General features: G+C 36.0%; 3 protein-coding genes across 3 annotated transcripts; all 3 read left to right on the top strand.

Annotated features, from left to right (window-relative positions):
* The first annotated feature begins 47 nt into the window (after positions 1-47).
* On the top strand, positions 48-3,195 carry LOC133874167 (myb family transcription factor PHL5-like). The gene is made up of 6 exons (XM_062312015.1): positions 48-849; positions 949-1,025; positions 1,150-1,189; positions 2,015-2,066; positions 2,253-2,325; positions 2,968-3,195. The coding sequence occupies exons 1-6, from the start codon at positions 351-353 to the stop codon at positions 3,052-3,054; spliced, it is 828 nt and encodes a 275-aa protein (XP_062167999.1). The 5' UTR covers positions 48-350; the 3' UTR covers positions 3,055-3,195.
* Positions 3,196-5,254: 2,059 nt separating this feature from the next.
* Positions 5,255-11,744, top strand: LOC133873933 (UBP1-associated protein 2C-like). The gene is made up of 6 exons (XM_062311737.1): positions 5,255-5,471; positions 7,389-7,509; positions 7,737-7,880; positions 8,148-8,344; positions 8,447-8,522; positions 11,047-11,744. Exons 1-6 carry the CDS (start codon positions 5,344-5,346, stop codon positions 11,380-11,382), a joined length of 1,002 nt encoding a protein of 333 aa, XP_062167721.1. The 5' UTR covers positions 5,255-5,343; the 3' UTR covers positions 11,383-11,744.
* Positions 11,745-14,538: 2,794 nt separating this feature from the next.
* LOC133873807 (transcription termination factor MTEF18, mitochondrial-like) lies at positions 14,539-19,166 on the top strand. The gene is made up of 2 exons (XM_062311578.1): positions 14,539-16,804; positions 18,922-19,166. Exon 1 carries the CDS (start codon positions 14,839-14,841, stop codon positions 16,597-16,599), a length of 1,761 nt encoding a protein of 586 aa, XP_062167562.1. The 5' UTR covers positions 14,539-14,838; the 3' UTR covers positions 16,600-16,804; positions 18,922-19,166.
* Positions 19,167-19,521: the final 355 nt, after the last annotated feature.

Raw genomic sequence — 19,521 nt, 5'->3', positions numbered from 1 at the left:
TCGATTTAACAAAAAAGTTGCATATATATCCTCACTACTTTAATCAATGTCTTTTTATTAATTTCCTCGTACTCACAAAACTAAAAACTTGAAGGAATCTTAAAGTGAGAGAACATTATTTAAGTGGTTACTTGTATAACAAGGTTAGCAGATACCGGCCCTACCCTGGTTGGCATTCCTTTTCTTTTCTTTTTTTTATGAATAAGCGAACATTTTTTTACCCTGGTTGGCATTCCTGTAGGAGATATATATATATATATTTATATATATATATTCTAGTTTTATCAGCAGTAGATCACTGAAGGAGTACAGGGAAGATTCATTTCCAAGTACATGAATTCACCGAATTCATGGATTATTCTTCTGAACTATATGATTATCTACAGCCATGGAACATGGACGTTTGCATGAGTACTCCAGCCATGAGGGAAGGATCACAACGGCATAACTTTGGGCCGGCTAAATTATACAGCACCATTGATCAGCATCCTTTAGAATCAACGGCCTTGGCGTTTCATGATCAGCATGAAGTAGGCAATTCTCCTTTGGAATCCTCACAACTTCCCAACACTTCCAGTTCACAAATCCCAATATTGTATCGATCTTCTGGGGATAAATTTTCCATTCATTCAGCCGGTTCCCACTCTCCGCTGTGTGGCAATCAATGCCACCATATGCCAGGAAGCGAGCTTCTTCCGCATGATCATAACATGTTGCATGCTATTTACAAACCGGGTCGCCATAGTTCATCATCCCGGGCAGCTATATCAAGTAAGAAACGGATCAGATGGACCCAAGATCTTCACGAGAAGTTTGTCGACTGTGTCAATCTGCTTGGTGGTGCTGAAAGTAAGTAATTTGATATGAGCTTTTCTAATTTGAAAAAAAAAAAAGAGACAGAGACAGCTGAGAGACTCATCATAATCTTAATTTCTTCATCGATCACAGAGGCAACTCCAAAAGCAATACTGAAGCTGATGGACTCAAATATATTGACCATTTTTCATGTGAAAAGTCATTTGCAGGTATAAGTAGCCTTTCCTAAGAACTATATATGGATGTTATTTTGAAACCTTTGTACTAGTGAGCTTCTGAAAATTTATGTCTGAACTTTTGTTCTTTACCATTTCTTTTGCATCTGCATGGCAGAAATATAGAACCACAAAATACATGCCAGAATCTGCCTTCGGTATGTATAGCTTGCCACCTTTCTGACTCTTTTTTGGAAGTGATATTTTCTGCATTTTATCTTTAGCAGATTGAACAATTGGGCATCTTCCCAGAAACTGTACCTTGAGGTATATAGATTCGTTGTTTACACTACGAAAATTAGGCTATTTCTGGATGGTTACCGTCCAGAATTAGGTGAAAACTGTTAGGAATCAATTCCTGACAGTTTATTCTGAATGGTTTAAAACCGTCCGGAATATAGTGTTGGGAAAATTAATTAATCTTGCACCTCTGTAGCAATTGTCATGAGAGACATGGCTGATGCCTTTTACTGCTACGTGCTCCACTTCTTTTTATAAAATATATGCAAGGTAATTCATTATGATACTACCCAAGAAAAAAAAAAAAGAAAATGCATTTTGCGTCGTTGAATGGTAATGCTTAATGCCAAAAAATGACGATATTTGATTCCTGTCGTTTCTATTATGTTGTTTGCTGAACGATAATAATCATAGGGTCGAAAAATTCAAATTTGTGTCATTTACACGTCGTTTTAACAGTAAACGACATTACTATTTTTATGTCGTTTACTGTCCAAACAACATAGAAAATTAATGCCTAGCTTGTTTGATATGAAGTGAAAGCTTCTACGGCCATCCTCATGGGATTACTTCCATGCATCTTGACATAATTTGCTACGAGTCTGTTTCTGGTTCAAATTGTAATTGAAGCCAACGGCTTTCTTGTTTCACACAAATCAGTGTTGTCATTGAGATAGTATTTGCAAAATTACTTCATTCACAATTAAAGTACTTTTCTGATAATCTACCTGTTTCGATTGCAGAAAAATGTGAGAGAACTGGTGCAAATGGCATACCTCAGCTTCACATGAATATGTAAAATTCCTAGTTAATCAACAGCCATCATCATTTCAATAAGTCTTCATAAAAGAAATTAACTTTCTCTTCGTAATCTTTACTCTTCATCTATTCTCCTCTTTAGTCTTTCCTTTCAATCAGCACAAACCTGCCAAACATGGCACTTCAATGTGTCTTAACCCTACTTAACAACGTCTCTTGCAGCACTAATATGGAAATCAACAAGGTGCTGCAACGGCAAGCTGATGTTGAAAGGCTTCTTCATGAACAATTAGAGGTATTGTATCCCTTTAATTAATTTCAAACTATATTATTGTTTGAGTTTGCATGTGATGCCTAGCTGCAGCATGCAAAATAAAGGTTTACCTAGTTTGTAGTTAACTCCACGTAGTATCAAAATGAACTCAAACGTTTATAAGGTATGTCGAAAAAATAATTTACTTTCAACAGGCAAATTCTGATAGTGTAACACGTTATAGCTAATAAAATTATAACGCATGTCCTATTTAAGTCAGTGTCACATTGACAAAATTTGAAATACCTCAGGTACCTGTAAGTTCATTTTGATACCATAAAAAGCTAATTGCAAATCAGGTAAATCACATTGACTAATTTTACATTTTTTTCCCAAAATAAATGAATCTTTGCTTCATGCGACTCTATGTATGGTTTCTCTCTTGGAAGCATAAGAAGCCCTATGCATCATGCTTATCCTCATCATTTTGCCTCTATTTCTACAAGCTAGCTAACATAATCAATTTGTGCAATTTCTCCTAATAATGTGATTTTGATCCCACAATAATTGTTGACTTTCTTATTATTACCGTTGACTATACTTTCTTAATTACTCGATGTAAGTGCAGTGTAATGTTACTTTTTGAAATGATATTTACATCTACTCTTTACTTCACTGGATCAGTTTCAGAGAAATTTACTGTTGCTGATTGATGAACGAGGGAGGCAGCTGAAGATGATGTTTAACCTACAGCTAGCAGAAGACAAATAATTAAGGGCCTTTTCAAGTCTAAGAATATATGAAATAGTTCCATAATAAGATAATTATCTTTAAGAGAATTTATCTTTATCTTTACCTACTACAATTCTCCTATAAAAATAGGGGTATTTTTGTATTGTAAACTTTATTAAGAAATAAGATGTAATCTTTTTGAGACTTTTTCTAGTAATAAATGTAAGTGTCTAACATCGAATCACGTGTAATTTGTCTATACTTTCTCCTGATTAGCTTGTAAAGACAAAAAGAATAAAAAAATCATAATAATTAATCACCAAATGAGAAACAAAAATAGTTGTCCAAAGATATTGTGTTGAAAATTAAAGACTTAATTAATATCCTTCAAAATCTTCTCACGATTCTCAACACTTCTATCATTCATTTTCTTCTATAGACACCATATAAGGCATGAAGATGCCGTCTTCCACACAGTAGCACTTTGAATGTTGTCATCAATCAACCAACAAGTATGCAAATCGACTGCTCATCAAGACAACCTAAATCGAGTGAAAGAAAACATTCTAAATGACACAAGAGAAGCAAAAGATGATCACAAACTCCCATTCTTTTAACACAAGTAGCACAAATCAACCACGATAACCTGCCATTTTCGGAGTAATTAAGTGTTTTAGTTAATCTTTTATGCGTGGAAATAATCTTTTACTTTTAATTGGATAAGTAAAACTAAAATACCACGTTGTGATGTTTGTAAAAGATTGAAACAATGAGAGAATTAAAGGACTAAAAAGGTTTCTTTATCACGTTGTATGTTCGTAATTTGTAACGAAAAAAGTGGAAAGTGAGTGCTAATAAGGATTAAAATCTTCCTCCTCCTTGTTTTTGTATGCCTCCTTAAACAAATGGAAAATGTTAAAGAAAATGTTAGATTTACAACACCAATATAACTACTGTACAACAATCCCTCACATGAGGGTGGGTCCCACATACTGGGGCCCACCCTCATGTGAAGGGTTGTTGTACAGTTGTTGTATTGGTGTTGTACAAGAATCAAATCCCAAATGTTAAAGTACTACATTTTTTACTGTAACTTTTTTATAAAATGATTTCACAGTTCTTAATTAATAAAAGAAGAATAATGGGGTTGATAGACAAAGACAGGAACGGTACACAATAGTGGATGCTACTGTTCATGTTTTTTTAATTTTATTTTTACATTTTTCAATAACAATCAACATTAAAACATTTCAACTTTTTTCACTTTTTTATATCGCATCAATAATTTTTTATTATTATTCAAATAAAAAAATTCACTACAATACAAAGTTTTTTCACTTTTTTATAAAAATTCTTTTTACTTTATATCACATCATCACTTTTTACTAATTTCAAAATTAACAACTCACTACTCTGATCTGTACATGTCTTTGCCAAACAAGACCAACGTTTCATCTAATTTATATTTTATTAGACTAGTACAGCAATATCCATTAGCCTCGGATCAACCCTTTTTTTTAAAAGAAAAAGAAAAAGAAAAAAACACTAATGGCTAATAGACGCTATGTTTGGTACGTACTGCTGGTCATGTTATTGAGTTCTTTGGCAAACGCTTTTGTAACCAACAATCAGACTCAGTTTGCACAGTAGACTCTCCCTTCCTTGCATCAACTCAATTAGATGAGGGCATAGTATTTAATATTTCTCCTCGTAAAATGATTAAGATGTATTGTTAATATATAACTCAACTGCTAATTGATTAAATTTTTATTAAAGTATTTCACTAATTATAAATTATCGCGTCAATTTGTAAAAGACTTCGCAAAACTATATACCTAGCGGCAATCTAATTGAATTTCATTATTTAATATAATATTCATTACTAAAATATAAGAAATAAATAGATAGCACATTTGAGGAAGAAAAGAAGAAAAAAAAAAACCAATTTCACACTTTTCTCATAAAATTCACTTTCAGTCCAACTCATTTCAGTGATTTCACTAATCCACCCGAAACCAAAGAAAAACCCGTTTCCCCGATTTTCCAATTACAAATAGCTTAAAAATTAAAGGAAAAATAAATAAATAAATAAATAGCCTGGGTCCCGGTTTAAGCCAATCCAGTGATGAGCTGCTGACATGGAGCCATACGATACGAGGCCGGTCCCTGATTTTTATTTTTATTTTTTAATTATTATTATCAGGGCAGTTCCTGATGTTATCATCTATGACCTTTATCCAAAGCCAAACAAGCCCTAACTAAACTAGTTTGCACACTGCGCAGCACAGACACAGAGAGAAGAAAGAAGCAGAGGAAGAGGAAGAAGGAATGGAGGACATGAAGAAGAGAAAGCTGGGAGAAGCATCGGGTGACGGAGAGACATCATCAGAAGAAGAGATGCGTTCGCTGCTTGACCCTCTACCTAAGCCCCAGCTCGTCCATCTTCTTTCTAAACTGTATGTTTCTTTTATCCCAATCCCGCTCTTTACCTGGTGATTCTTATGGGTTTTTCTCTTCTTTCTGGCCCTGAAATATGAAAAAGAGGATAAGATTTTGTGGTTTGTCATGATTTATTTTTCAATTATCAGAATTCCCCTACTTTGAAAGCAAGGTTCTTTTTCTTCTTTTTTTGGGCATGTGTGTTTTATGTTATGTGAATGAATTCTCGAACACAGGATAATTTGTTCGGTTATGAGGAACCTAGACCCTTTAGATTCGTCGAAGGAACCTAGACCTTTTTTAAACACAAGGTTTGGGATTAATTTTACTTGCTTTATTATCCATCAACAACTCTTTAAATAGAGATTACAACTTGACTCCTAATTGAAAGATAACACTAAGAGATAACTCCCCTAGATGATCTCACGATCTTCCTTCTACCAACCAAGATAACAATGTAAAACATAAGCTTAACACTCACGGAGATATACTCGACGTGGATAACTTCAACTAAACTAAATAACCAACTAAGTCTCAAACACTGAGACTATCAACCAAAAGGAAATACTGAAGCATAAAACAACTAAAAGACTCTAAACCATTCAACAACAAGATAAGAAAAATATATGATAAGGACTCAACCAAGTAAGCAACGTAGAAGACTCCAAACTCCAAAGTAGTAGTAGACTCCAACTCCAAAGTGACGGAGAAGACTCCAATACATCCGATGAAATGTGATAGATCGAGATAGCTCGTCCATTCCCTAACATTTTACCTCCACAGGATTGAAAATACCAAGTCAATTTTTTTGTTTGCAACCAAATGTCACCTGGGTAAATTGGGAAGCTGCGCTATAAGAAAATTTGGAAGTCATTGCTCTGTTTTTTTTCTTTTTTTAAAAAAGAACAAGCAACATAGTTCAGTGTTTATCTTTTAAAATTTTGTAATTCCAATGAAAATTGTTATATGGCAGGCCATTGTATGTTGTGTGATAGATTCACAGATTAAAACATATAAGGGAGTGGTCCCATTCTGGAATTTGGTTTGTATGTGAAACATGCAGCTTGCTAACTTACCAAAAGAATACACCATCTCATGCTAATGCTTATCGTAAAAGTTTTGATGGATAATGTGAATTGTTTGATATATAGCACAAGTACATTCAATCTTGGAAAATTAAGGGAGTGTATCTGTATTCACTTAAATTTTCGGTCGCTTGCGAAGGCTGAAGTAAAAGTTAATTATTTTTACCTATTGTGAATAGTTTTTTTTCCAAAGGAGAAAGCAGGTCGGGATACAGAATCTCTGAAAGTGGAGATTGCTATTTATACCTGTAGTTGTCACAATGCAGTGATGCACTGGTATTTAGACATCATGTGGAAGAAATCATAGGCTAGAAAGTTTTTTGAATTTCAATTCCAGCAAAAAGTGTAATGTATTCTTGATAAGCCACATTACTGGCTACTTTTGCGGCTGTGAAACCAATCAATGTTTATCAATGAGAGTTGTCTACGTTAATCACTTCTCATGAGAGTTTTGGAACTTTTATTGTTTTACATACTTAAATAAAAAGAAATATATATAAAAAAAAAAACAAAGAAACTGTTAATAGAAACAAAAAAAACAAAGAAACTCATAAAATAGTCAGCTTTGCATGAGGTGTTGAATGTGGTGCGCCTTGTGATTCAAGCCATGAGGCTGTGGCCGTGAGGCAGGCCTCAACACTTTAAGCCCTGCACCAGAAACTGCCTCGTCTGAAACATGCTTTCCTCATGTTTTTGTGTTTGTGTATGCATGTGCTTACTGTGGTTCGTGTTGCATGAGAATGTTGTGCTTGTGTCATGTTAGAAGGGCCCATACGAGTGTTGCTCCTGACTGTATGCTGTGTGATTGACCCTGTGCATGTGTGTTTGTTTGCATGTTGAGGCATAAAGAGGCTCCCAATATCCCTCAATTGCAGAAGAAATTAGAAGTATTGCCAGTGCAGATCCTGTCCATCGAAAGCTTTTTGTTCGTGGCTTGGCCTGGAATACCACCTCAGAAACCTTGTGTGCTGTGAGTGCATAGCTGATTGCTGATCGTGTTTTGTGTGTCTTGCTTGTGATTGTCCCATAAAAGCTGGAAAAGGATATTCACTATTCTCTCTAGATACTAAATTTGTTTGATACACTTGTATTTTTAACTAAACATCTTGCCTTTAGCTATTTTGCTTCTAGGCTTCTCAGAAAATCGGAGCAGAGCATATATGTATACTGAACATTTGAAGGTATGTTCTTGTTTAGGCGTTTCTAATGCATGGAGAAATAGAAGAAGGAGCTGTGATCTATGACAAAGCAACTGGAAAATCACGTGGTTATGGCTTCATTACTTACAAAAATATGGAGTCAGCTCATAATGCATTGAGAGCACCTAGTAAAATGATTGATGTAAGCTGAGCCATTTTTTTATCTTTGCACATGGGACTTCTCATTTAGAGTGGATTGTCTCTTCTCATATTAACTCTCTTTCCTCATAGGAAACTACTCTCTCCATACAGACATTGTCTATAATATATGTAGAATAATTTTAAGTTTTCACCCATTCCGCGTCAGAGTTATTCCATTAGACCAAAATTCCAGTGTGTTATTCAAATTACCTTCACAATAATGAGTTTATTGTTTTCTTTTGCTGGTTGATTGAACATTTACATTCAGGGCCGATTGGCTGTTTGTAATCTTGCTTGTGAGGGCTTAAGTGGAGCAAGTACAACGCATGATTTAGCCCAGAGGAAGCTCTACATTGGGGGCTTGTCACCAGATATCACTAGTGAGAAGCTGCTCGACTTTTTTGGGAAGTATGGTGATATAGAAGAAGGTTCAGTTGCATATGACAAAGACACAAATGAATCACGGTATAACACTATGGCCATCTCTTCTTTTGTTGGGAAATCTTTTATTTCTAAATTTTTAAAATGCTTAATGATGCAGCCATCATTTTCTTTCTTTTTTTATAGTGGGTTTGGCTTTGTGACATACAAGACAGTGGACGCTGCAAAGAGGGCTATAGATGATCCAAACAAGATGCTTGGGGTAAGTAACTATAACCCTTATGTCTAGTCATAACGTTCAATATCACTTTTTTTCATGCATGAGTCATAACCCTTTGAAAATAACAGGCCTGATTGATGCTCGAAAACAATTTTCTGTTCCTGAATACAAAAAGTAATAAGAAAATAGTGCTTAAAAAAAGTTTGAGATTGCAACTTCGAGGAATATTATATGTTATCCTTTTTCTATTGGATGAATTTTTTTATATTTTATTTTTTTTTTGTATAAGTAATAAAACCAATCTCATTGAAAGTGTAAGGCGCTCTTAAGTACACTGGAAGTATACAAAAGGAACAACCTAACTAGAAATGGCAAAACGAAAAAGAAAATCACTAAAACTAATCGACAGATGAGACATATACGCTGTCATCCAAAGATACAAAGTTTCGAAGAACGTAGAAATAATATCCCCCATAGTTCTCTCCATGTCTTCAAAATTTCTATCATTCATTTCCTTTCATAAACACCAAAAGAGGTACATAGGCACCATTTTCTACACCGCAACTCTCTTAGGCCTACTAGAGGACCACCAACAATCATACAAATCAATAACACGTATAGGCATAACCCAGGACATCCCAAAGCAATTAAAAAGAACACTCCAAATAGCATAAGCCACATTACAATAAAGAAGAAGGTGGTCCAGTCTCCAGAGATTCTCCATTCCTCTTGCACATGCATCATTTGTCCATCATGATGACGTGCCGTCTCCTAAGATTATCCAAGGTGATGATCTTACCTAGAGCCGCCAACTATGCAAAAATGGATGCCCTTGAAGGAGCTTGAGTCTGCCAAACACTCTTCCAAGGGAAACTGCTACATTCCGAAAAATCCAAAGAGTTGTAGAAGGATTTAACCTTGAATAAACCTCTTTTGGAAGGATTCCACCACAACTTATCTACACATCCTCTTCTCGCTCTATCGGAATGAAATACCTGGAAAAAAGAGGCAAAGCCATCTACCACCCCCCCGCCCTCCCCCAAATCATTTGCCAATCTAACTCTAAATTAGCTACAATAGAGGCGTCCTTCTCACAAGTAAGACCATATAAAACCGGAAAAGCTACCTTTAGAGTCGTTTTCCCACACCACTGGTTATGCCAGAAACTAATCTTCAAGATATTCTTCCACAACTCCACCCCAAAGACTTCTGCAGGCTCTAAAGAGCACCACTCTCCAGAAACTGCCAAATTTAGAGTCCACCGCTATTCTCTACCAAGCCTCTCTCTCAAGCCCATAGCACCACAACCATTTTTGAAAACACGTTTTACTTTTAATGATTTTGTAGACTAAATAGATTTTATAATGTAGTTAGTTAGGAAACTCTCATGCGTGCCCGGTTTACTTGAGTTTCTTCTCATTTCAATGATTTTTTTTATTACTTATCAAAAGGAAAGAAAAATTCAAAAAACATTCTTCTTTTTTTCCAATAACAAAGCCTAACCAACTCAATTCCAATCAGATGGAAGTAAACCTGATCAGCCTTTACTTTGTAATTGGCCATGAAAGAAACAACAGTTGTTTAGTCTCAACAACTAGAACACAATCCCATGGAGAAAGGGATTTAGATGTTGAAGTGCCAAATTCCATTGTTATTCTCTTCATCGAACTACAGTTACCACCAAGGTAGTAGAGGTAGTGATGCGGCAAGGAGAACCTAGATCTAGAGTAGATCTGAAATGAACCAGCCAAAGATGGCACGTTTCAAGCAAATTGATGCTTACAAAAGGGTTTAGGAAGAAATTCTAGCAATAAACAAGATTATAGTAAATAGAAGAAGATATGATTGAAGTTGGAACAATAAAGTCCAAGAACACATATGTGAAATTTCATATATTAGAGAAGATAAGATTGCCTACAATGACTCAAAAGAGGCTATTTATAATAGCCTTAAGTAACCCTAGAATCCTAGCCTTTTATCTTTTATAGAACAAATAAATCTTAACCATCCAACTTCATTAAGAGTCACATGCTAGTCACATGACCTTGTTTTTTTTAAAAGAAAAATACTAAAAACATAATAATATAAAGTATACATAATAATAAAAGACTGGTCTTGAGATGGCTAATGGATTGAAAAAAACAGACTAGGAGGCCTTCTCTGCTTTGGGCATAGATGCTCCTGCATCAGGTAGTCACAGTAGGAAAATGGTGGAGAAAGAGTCTGTGTGCTTGGAAGATTATGGTACTTACAGGGAGGAGGATGTCTTGCGTAAGTCTTGTTTGTCATCAAAATAGTTGGTTCGATGATGATGTTAATGGCTACATGTACTTTATTTTTTAGTGTTGTTTGCAGTTATATACTAATTTGTTTTGCAAATTTAAAACTGATAAACCTGATGCTTTGAAGTACTAATCCTATATACGGGGGCTGTTCCATTGTGCTGATTTGAAATAGTTCCTGAGCACTCAATATAAGTTAAGATTCCTGGAAAAACTTTGTTCATTCCTGCGTCATCCGTAGGGAGTATGAAAAGCAATTGTGTGAATTTTTTTTTTGTTTGCAGGGGAGGAATATTATTGTGAAGCTTGCTGATTCCCACAAGGGGAAATTGCAACAAACACAGTTACCCACAGCAGTGGTTCCAATGGCATTACCTATGGCAGCTGCATACCAACAGCCTGGAAATGCACACGCTGGCACTCTTCCTGTTGGCTACTCATACCCTCAAACTGTAGCATCATACCCTGCTTCTTCTTTCCCTAGTCCTCCTGCACCTGCTCCATACCAGACACAACCTCAAATTCACTATGCACCAGTCAACTTAAAGAAAGAACCCCTTGGACTCCCATCAGCACCAATGGGATTTGGCGGGTACCCATATTATATTTCCAAACAGTAACCGTGAGTCTATTATTATAGAGATGGAGATTAAAAAATCTCCATCTCTCTTCTCTCTTTGTTACTCTGATCTTAAAAACTGCTACTACTACAGTGGTAGTTTCATTTCTCACCTATTCTGTTGTATGTCATGGTTTTGTGCACGTGGGAAACTGTTTGGTGAGAATAGGTGTTGCCAATTCAAAGATTTCATGGAATCTAATCTTTGGATATTTTGTTTTTTTGTAATGTTAGCCATGAATAATGGATACAAGTTTATTTACAGTGGTAGGGATAGTTTCTCACTAGTTCTGTACATATAATGTTTCGTCTTTGCTTGGAACAAAAGTAGAGAGTAATAATTAAGTTCTTAATATTGGTTTCTCTTTGGATATTTGTTTCTTGTACTGTAAGCCACGAAGAATTTACTGAAGATGTCCACATTTGTCTTATGGCCTCACATTTTTTGAGGTAGCACAATCAAATTGCATCTTTTTCATGCGAGTGAGGTCTTTTTCTATATCTCCCTTTTCTCTTAAGCCTTAAACCTGCAGCGACCCCATGGCTTAAGCTGGAAATTAAACCACCTTCACTTGAAGGCTTGAAACCTACTACTGTTGTGTGTTAATCAACTCTTCTTGCTGCTATTATATTTCTCAGCCCAGAAAATGAAAAAGAAATTGCCATCAATATGTTACGTATTTTGTATTATAGATGGATAATGGGATTGAGAGATGGAATTGTATTGAATTGAACAAGAACTGTTTTGGGCTATTCGAAGCGCCCAAGTCTCCGATTATAAGAACCTAACCAAACAGACCTCAACTCTTGCCATGCCTCTCTAATGTACTAGGATGCTTTTATTTATAAAGCCCACATTCAGTTACACATTTCTTCTTCTTTTTTTTCTTTTTATTTTTGAGCAATAAGCTCAAGGCTTCTTGCATTAATAACCAACGGGCCCGAGGGCACATTACAGTGAGTAGAAGTACAAACGCACGCTACCCACTAAACAAAAAAATCTGACTTAGGTGTTGCCTACAAATATTACAAGATTAAGCATTTGAGCAATTCTCTACATTTAAGCACCATTCCTAAAGATGAGAAGGTTGATACAGGCAAAACAAGCCTTATAACAGACTAGTAATATTTGAAAACCCATAGGCAGACTTAAAGAAAATAAAAACAATACAATGAGCACTACAACAAACAAATACACAACAGAAACATCAAACAAGCCGTCGCCTGAAAATCATCGCCGATGTCGGTGCGTGTTGTACACAAACACCACCCTAGTGACAGTCGACTGCCGGAAACCATCCTCACCACCGGCCAAGACGAAGAAAAGAAATCTGTGACCCACACACGCAGAAACAAAGAAGGAGAACCTTGGTGTGTGCAGGCTACGCGCCAACCATCGAAGACCCACATGGCTGTGGCTAAAGGCGGTAGGACTGGAGGGACGGTGAACTCCACTGAGAGGCGCGTGTCCCAAAAGGCCCGGTGAATTAGCACAGATCTAGCAACAAAACGAAGAAGACAATGAAGCACGGCTAGAAAATCTCTCCCCAAACGATCTTCTCTTGGTTGCCATTCCTGTCAAAAAAACACAACCAAAACACAAAGTAAAAACACTCTCTACTGGTTCTATAAACTAGAATGGACATCCACTCCATAACTCTAAAGTTTATGAGACAAAACACTCCAAACAATCTTCTCTTGCTTGCCATTCCTGCCAGAAAAATACAACCAAAACACAAAGTAAAAACACTCTCTACAGGTTCTACAAACCAGAAAGGACATCCACTCCATAACTCTAAAGGTTAGGAGACAAAACACCCCTGGATCTAACTATGAAAAAAACAAAAGACCTTCTAGAAGGTCACAAAAAACACTATGGGGAGAAGAGAGGCGTGAAACCTCCCTCCCCTCACGCCACAAAGACTCTCTTTATTCTCTCTCTCTCTAGAAATTATAGGGAGTTTCTCTCTCTATAAGAGAGTTTCTAGGTGAAACATTTCAGTTACACATTTCTAACTCATTGTAACAACTCAACATATCAACCCTTATTTACACATGTTTTCCACGTATTACAAAGACCCATTACACTTATAAGGCCCAATACCACGACGTTTTTATTTTCCCACTACTAATATATCCCTTCAAAATTCGACGATGTTTATTGACTCTCGCACAATCAAAATTTCTAATAGCTTTTTAATTATTTTGGTGTGTCAAATCATCATATAAAATAAATAAATAAATAAGTATTAAGATCTTCCCAATAGCCTCAGCAAAATGGTGACTCTTGCTTAGTATTGGTAAGTATTCTTCGCTCGTCAAAACAATAAAAAATTAAAAAAAAAAAAAAAAAAATTCTCTCCCCATTTTTTAATTTCTTTTTAACACTCAAATCTAATAGAAAAAAATAATTTATAATTATTTTAGCTAGTAAAATCTTATGAGTGTACTAAGAAACCATGTCTACTCCAAAATATGTCAGGCCGAAGTCCAATTACTAAAAATCCTAACCACCACTTAGGGGTGGTAATTTGTGTTCACGTGTAGAATATTGAGTTCGGGTTGTATCAAAATATGAGTAATTGAGTATAAGACTATACAAGTTAGCCAATCTGATCAATGTAATTAAACAGGTCAGACCCCTCAATCCTAACATGTTACTTTCATGTTGGATTCATGTTGGGTTTCTAGGTCTTTAAAAATAATTGTTTATCCTAGTGTCACGTGTCGGGTTCGAGTCATGTCGATGCATGAATAGAAGATTATATAGGTCAACTCTAACCTGAATCATTTAATTAAACGATTATACTCTTTAACCTTAACCCATTAATTTTGTGTTGAATTTATAACTAATGTCAAAAATTGTTGACAGCCCTACCAACACTGGGTCCGTCTTCGCAACTAACTCAAAACTTCTATTAAAAATAATAATAATAATAACTAGAATTTCGCTTTCTTTTTTTAATTAGTTAGTGTTAATTTGCCTAAAAATGAATTTATCTATAAAACTTAGATAAATAAGACGATGCGAAACTTATTTATTAAAAATAATTAAAATAATTAAAAAAAATAAATACTACAAATACCAATAAATAAACTCTACTTTACGTTAATACCCATCTTTTAATAAATGATTTATTACATGCAGGATTTCTCTATACCCTTCTCCCACTCCCGGGACCTTCGTTGAAAAACCCTTGCAGGAGACTCGGGCTAGCAGCTCTGCGACCAAAGCTCCCATATGTGGTCTGCACCGAATCACCAGCAGTATAACGGAGCGTCGCAACTCAAAATTTAACTCTTTCTGAGTAGAAACTCTAGTTTATTTACGCATTCCCATCAAAATCCAAGGTAAGAATTTCAGCCCAGAGACTCGATACTCATTGCTATTTAGCCTAAAAATTGGCCTACGGAGTTCTCTATTCATCTTACACTTTCATATCTCGTAAAATTGGTAATGACCCATTTGCCGAAGCTCAGAATACTATCTATTCTCAAATGGGTTTCTTCAAATATTGGCGAAAACCACCTTGGTTCATCAAAATCCCGATTTTGGCCAACTGGGGCTTTCCACATTACCCAAAACCCTCGGCATTATAGAACAAAAAGAGCTGTTCAAAGTGAAAAATGTGAAAGTTTGGATGAAGCTTCATCTGCTAATAGCAAAATCGTTAGTAAATTTTCTCGTCCCAGAAGGAAAAAAGGCCAAGCTGCATTGCTGGATTATTTGCATTCAACTAGGAGCATACAATTCTTGGATGCCGAGAATATGAGTAGAAACTCGCCGCATTTTCTCGAAAAGCTTTTGAAAAGGGTCGAAAATGAAGAGGATAGCGAGCGGTCTATTGCCCGGTTGTTGCGTTACCATCCCATTAATGAATTTGAGCCCTTTTTTGAGAGCTTGGGTTTGAAACCTTCTGAGTATGTTCCTCTTCTTCCACGCGATTTGATGTTTCTGAGTGATGATAAGTTGTTGCTGGAGAATTATCAATTATTGTGTAATTATGGGATTGCACGGAATAATATTGGGAAGATTTATAAGGAGGCAAAAGAAGTTTTTCGATATGATTATGGGGTTTTGTCATCAAAGTTACAAGCTTATGAAGAACAGGGGCTTAGCCGGTCTACCATAATTAAGTTTATTGTTTCTAGTCCTTATCTTTTGGTTGGAAACGTGAATGTGGAGTTTGTTCAGGTTTTAGAGCAGCTGAAGAGTTTTGGAATGGAAGTCAGTTGGATTGAGGGCCATTTGTTGGAGGGGACTACTTATAATTGGAGCCAGATGTTTGGCCTTCTCTGCTTGTTTAGGAAGGTGGGATGCAGTGAGGAGCAGTTGGCTGGATTGATCGCCAAGAATCCGAGCCTTCTATTTGAGGGCTCTGGGGATAGGACAGTGTCTCTAATTGGGTTCTTATTGAAATTTGGATTCACAATGGACCAGATACATTTGATGTTTCTGCAGTTTCCAAGAATCCAAGTTGGGAAATTTGTTTTGAATTTGAGGAAGTGCTTTCTTTTCCTGAATGAGATCGAGATGGAGGTCACGGAGATTGGGAAGATTGTCCGCTCTCACGCCCTATTGCTGGGTTCATGTGCTTTGAAGAAAACTAACAGCTTGCTTGCTAATTTAAATGTTGGGAAGAAGCGACTTTGTAAAATTGTCCAGGAGAACCCACAAGAATTGAACAATTGGGTTCTAGGAAATAGAGTTAAGCCATTACCAAGAACAGGAGAGGACCTAATAGAGAAGTCGAAGTTTTTATTGAACTTGGGATTTGTAGAGAACTCGGACCAAATGAAAGCAGCATTCAAGGTATTCCGAGGCAAGGGAGATGAGCTTCAGGAGAGATTTGATTGTATCGTGAAAGCTGGTTTGAAGCAGAAGGATGTTTCTGAAATGATTAAAGTATCACCTCAAGTTCTTAACCAGAAAAAAGATGTGATTCAAATGAAGATCGATTTTCTTGTAAACGATTTGGGTTATCCCATATCATCTTTGGTGACATTTCCATCACTTCTTTCATACACATGTCAGAGGGTAAACCTTAGGTTATCAATGTATAATTGGCTCAAAGATCAAGGAAAAGCAGATCCCAGGCTGTCCTTGAGCACTGTAGTTGCATGCTCAGATGATACATTTCGAAAGCAGTATGTAAATCGTCATTCTAGAGGCCCTCAGGTTTGGCAGGATTTGAAGAAAAGATTTTGTTCTGAATAATAAATTTTCTTTTCTTACAACTTGTGCTTTTAAGGCTTTTGCCTTGCAAGTTATCAGCAAGTCAGTGTGGAAAAGTTCTTTCTTTTACAGCTACAAGTTGAGAAATTCATCTAGGGTTTTTTACCCCCATACTTAAATACAGCCAATCTTTTGTCAAGTTGACAAGTGCAGAAGTGAATTTAAGGACAAAAGCATTTAAAACCAGGTAACATTGCTTAAATTCATTTTTCCTTTTCTTTTCTTGTTGTCCTTAGTGTTTAAGCATTTTAAGTCTTGACACCCCATGAAAAATAGATCAATCCTTGAGTATATGTAGAATAAGAAAAGAGTTCATCATGTTTCTAGTAGTAAAATAGTTTTATACATTTTGTGGACATTGTTTCACATTAGGAGGCACAATACCATTTCTTGTGTATTTTGTTAATTGTGACAGCATTTCCATGTTAAAAACCAGAGTGTGATTTCACATGCCATGTGAAAAGAGTGAATTAGTTCAGTCTAGAGTATAGTTCATCCCAACACCCCTGTGAAGCCAGGACAGATGTAGAGGCGGTGAGGGGGCACCCGATCCCCTCCAAAGTTCTGCAAATTTCAGAAATTATTACAAGAAGTTAGTTTTGTTTGCACATTGGCCATTTGAAATATAACTTTTTCCCCTCATTAAAAACTTGTTCCTGAGAAGGTGGGGGCCGCACTAATGAGAAATTGAGGGAGAGTCATTTGAGATGGGTTGGACTCGTTAAAAACTGGGCCTCATTCATGCCCTCGTTATTTGAATTTGAACTCATTGTTATTGCTCTATAACCATCCACATCAAAAACTTATCTTCTAATTCATTTACTTGTAATTTGGAATTGGTTCTATCTTTTGGTTAGCTTTGGCTATTTATTATAATGGCAGCAGTAATTTGATGTCACTGCATGATGCTAAGGAGAATTTTGGGGTTATGAGTCAAATTATACATATCTAAATTGTATCAATTTCGGTTTGGCTTTTCTTCTGCTGTATAATTCAAATACTTTCCACCAGTACTTCCAATTTGTAATACTTGATCATAAGTTGCTAATGAGATGGAAGAAATCAATGTAATCATACAATATGGAGAAACATGAAGACATATGAGTAACAATGACTTTTATGATCTTGGCTAATCTGAAATTTTTTTTTTGGGTGTTTGTGTGTGGGGCGGTGGGGCCAATAAAGGGGAAATGATTTGTGGGGGACGAAAAACCGTCCCCCAACAGGCCCTTTTTAATAAAAAAATCAAATATAATCAAAAAGTGTCTTTTGATGTAATATCAAACGACACTTTTATTATATTTGATTTTTTAAAGAAAAATGGCCTGCAAGGGGACGGTTTCATATCGCCTCTCCCAATAAAGTAGCAAGTAGTGGAAAATTTTCCCATCAAGTTTCAATCAGGTCTTCCATATAAAATTACAATTACTTATCAAAAAAAATAAATAAATAAATATGTATAAAATGAGCTCTCTTGATCTGTATTCATGCCAACGCTCTTCCTAACCATTACCTTGAGCATTGCTTGTCAATATTTACTTTGTATCAGATTACTCCAAAACTACGATATATTTGTCTAACACATGCCTGGCATTAGGTGCATTGAAAGGACAGGTAACATTGCAGTTCGGACTATTTCCATGAGCAAAGCTTGTGACTTTTTTCTTTTTTTGACCATGTGCAGCACATACTTATGAGCTGCTGATAGTGGCAAGCTCAATGGGGTGAAATCCTAGCCGACAGTCACCTTCAATTACACAAAATCTTAGCAGCTCAGCCTTCCAAAAAGATTCAAAAAGAATTGTTGCAAAATCACCATTTTTCTACCATAAATATTTTACCAGAAAAAATTAGAAACAAAATGATATATTGATGACATTTCCAGTATCTTTTGGCATCGTGCATGTGAGTTAAGTTGCATTCCATTGATGTGAATTTTTACCAACTACACTAATTAAACGGCTATTTTGGTGTTGAACCAACCGTTCCTAGTCCCTGCATTTTCTTTCAATTATTCTTAATATCCCTGTGTATGACAGACATCTTCTAGTGGCAGTACTTGTGACCTTTCCATCGACCTGTTGAAACAAATCAAATATCAGGTCATTCATTTGGGAAGCCCACGCCCTGAAAGTTGTATTTTACATGCCTATATAAGTGCAGTTAAAGTCAAGGACAAGTTTTTAACATTGAGAATGGAAGCATTATCTCATCACTTCTTGTATTGCATGAAAATATTTACAAAAACATCAGTAACAAGCGTGCTACATGTTAACATATTTTCTGAACACCATCTTGTGGCAGGCGGCCGCCTCAACTTGTGATGGTGCTGAGTCTTCCAAGGAGATAATGGTGTAAGTGCGAAGCAGATAATCCGGTTAGTCACCAATTATGGATTTGTAGTCAAGGAATGCAGTGGCATAATCCCCCAAAGGGTGGGAACCTTAGACACAGGCAAGTTTTTATGTTTTGTCGAGGAATTCTTTTTCAAAAATATTCATGCGAGCATAGAACTTTACATATTGCATAAAGTCTTTGTTAACCAATCATTTTCAGTAATTAATGGTTGCAATTGATTCTAACCATTCCAAGAAGATTTTAGATAACCTGAATACTTGCCCTTGGAGTGCCAAGAGTCAAGACCATTGGCCTTGTTTGGTAAGGGAGTGTAAGTTGGGGATAGTAGTAAGAAGTAATAGATGTGATATAAAGTAAAAATACTTTGTATTGAAAAGTGAACAAGTTTTGTATTGTAGTGAAATTTTTTATTTAAATAGTAATACAAAATTATCGATGTGATATAAAGTTAGAATGTTTTGAAGTTGATTATTTTTGGGAAAAGTGAAGAGGGAGAGGGAGAGGGAGAATTTTCTCTCTTGCCAAACAAGCTCATTGTGTTGGGAA

This window comes from Alnus glutinosa, chromosome 7 (genome assembly GCF_958979055.1).
Source record: "Alnus glutinosa chromosome 7, dhAlnGlut1.1, whole genome shotgun sequence".
Classification (NCBI taxonomy): Eukaryota; Viridiplantae; Streptophyta; class Magnoliopsida; order Fagales; family Betulaceae; genus Alnus; species Alnus glutinosa.
The sequence above is the reverse complement of the archived record's forward strand: the minus strand, read 5'-3'. Positions and strand labels throughout refer to the sequence as shown.

Coding starts and splice junctions, on each gene's coding strand:
- LOC133874167 (XM_062312015.1), top strand. CDS start 351: ATGGATTATTCTTCTGAACTATATGATTATCTACAGCCATGGAACATG. Junction 1,026..1,149: donor ATGTGAAAAGTCATTTGCAG/GTATAAGTAGCC, acceptor TCTGCATGGCAG/AAATATAGAACCACAAAATA. Junction 2,067..2,252: donor CCTCAGCTTCACATGAATAT/GTAAAATTCCTA, acceptor CGTCTCTTGCAG/CACTAATATGGAAATCAACA.
- LOC133873933 (XM_062311737.1), top strand. CDS start 5,344: ATGGAGGACATGAAGAAGAGAAAGCTGGGAGAAGCATCGGGTGACGGA. Junction 7,510..7,736: donor CCTCAGAAACCTTGTGTGCT/GTGAGTGCATAG, acceptor GTTCTTGTTTAG/GCGTTTCTAATGCATGGAGA. Junction 8,345..8,446: donor AAAGACACAAATGAATCACG/GTATAACACTAT, acceptor CTTTTTTTATAG/TGGGTTTGGCTTTGTGACAT.
- LOC133873807 (XM_062311578.1), top strand. CDS start 14,839: ATGACCCATTTGCCGAAGCTCAGAATACTATCTATTCTCAAATGGGTT.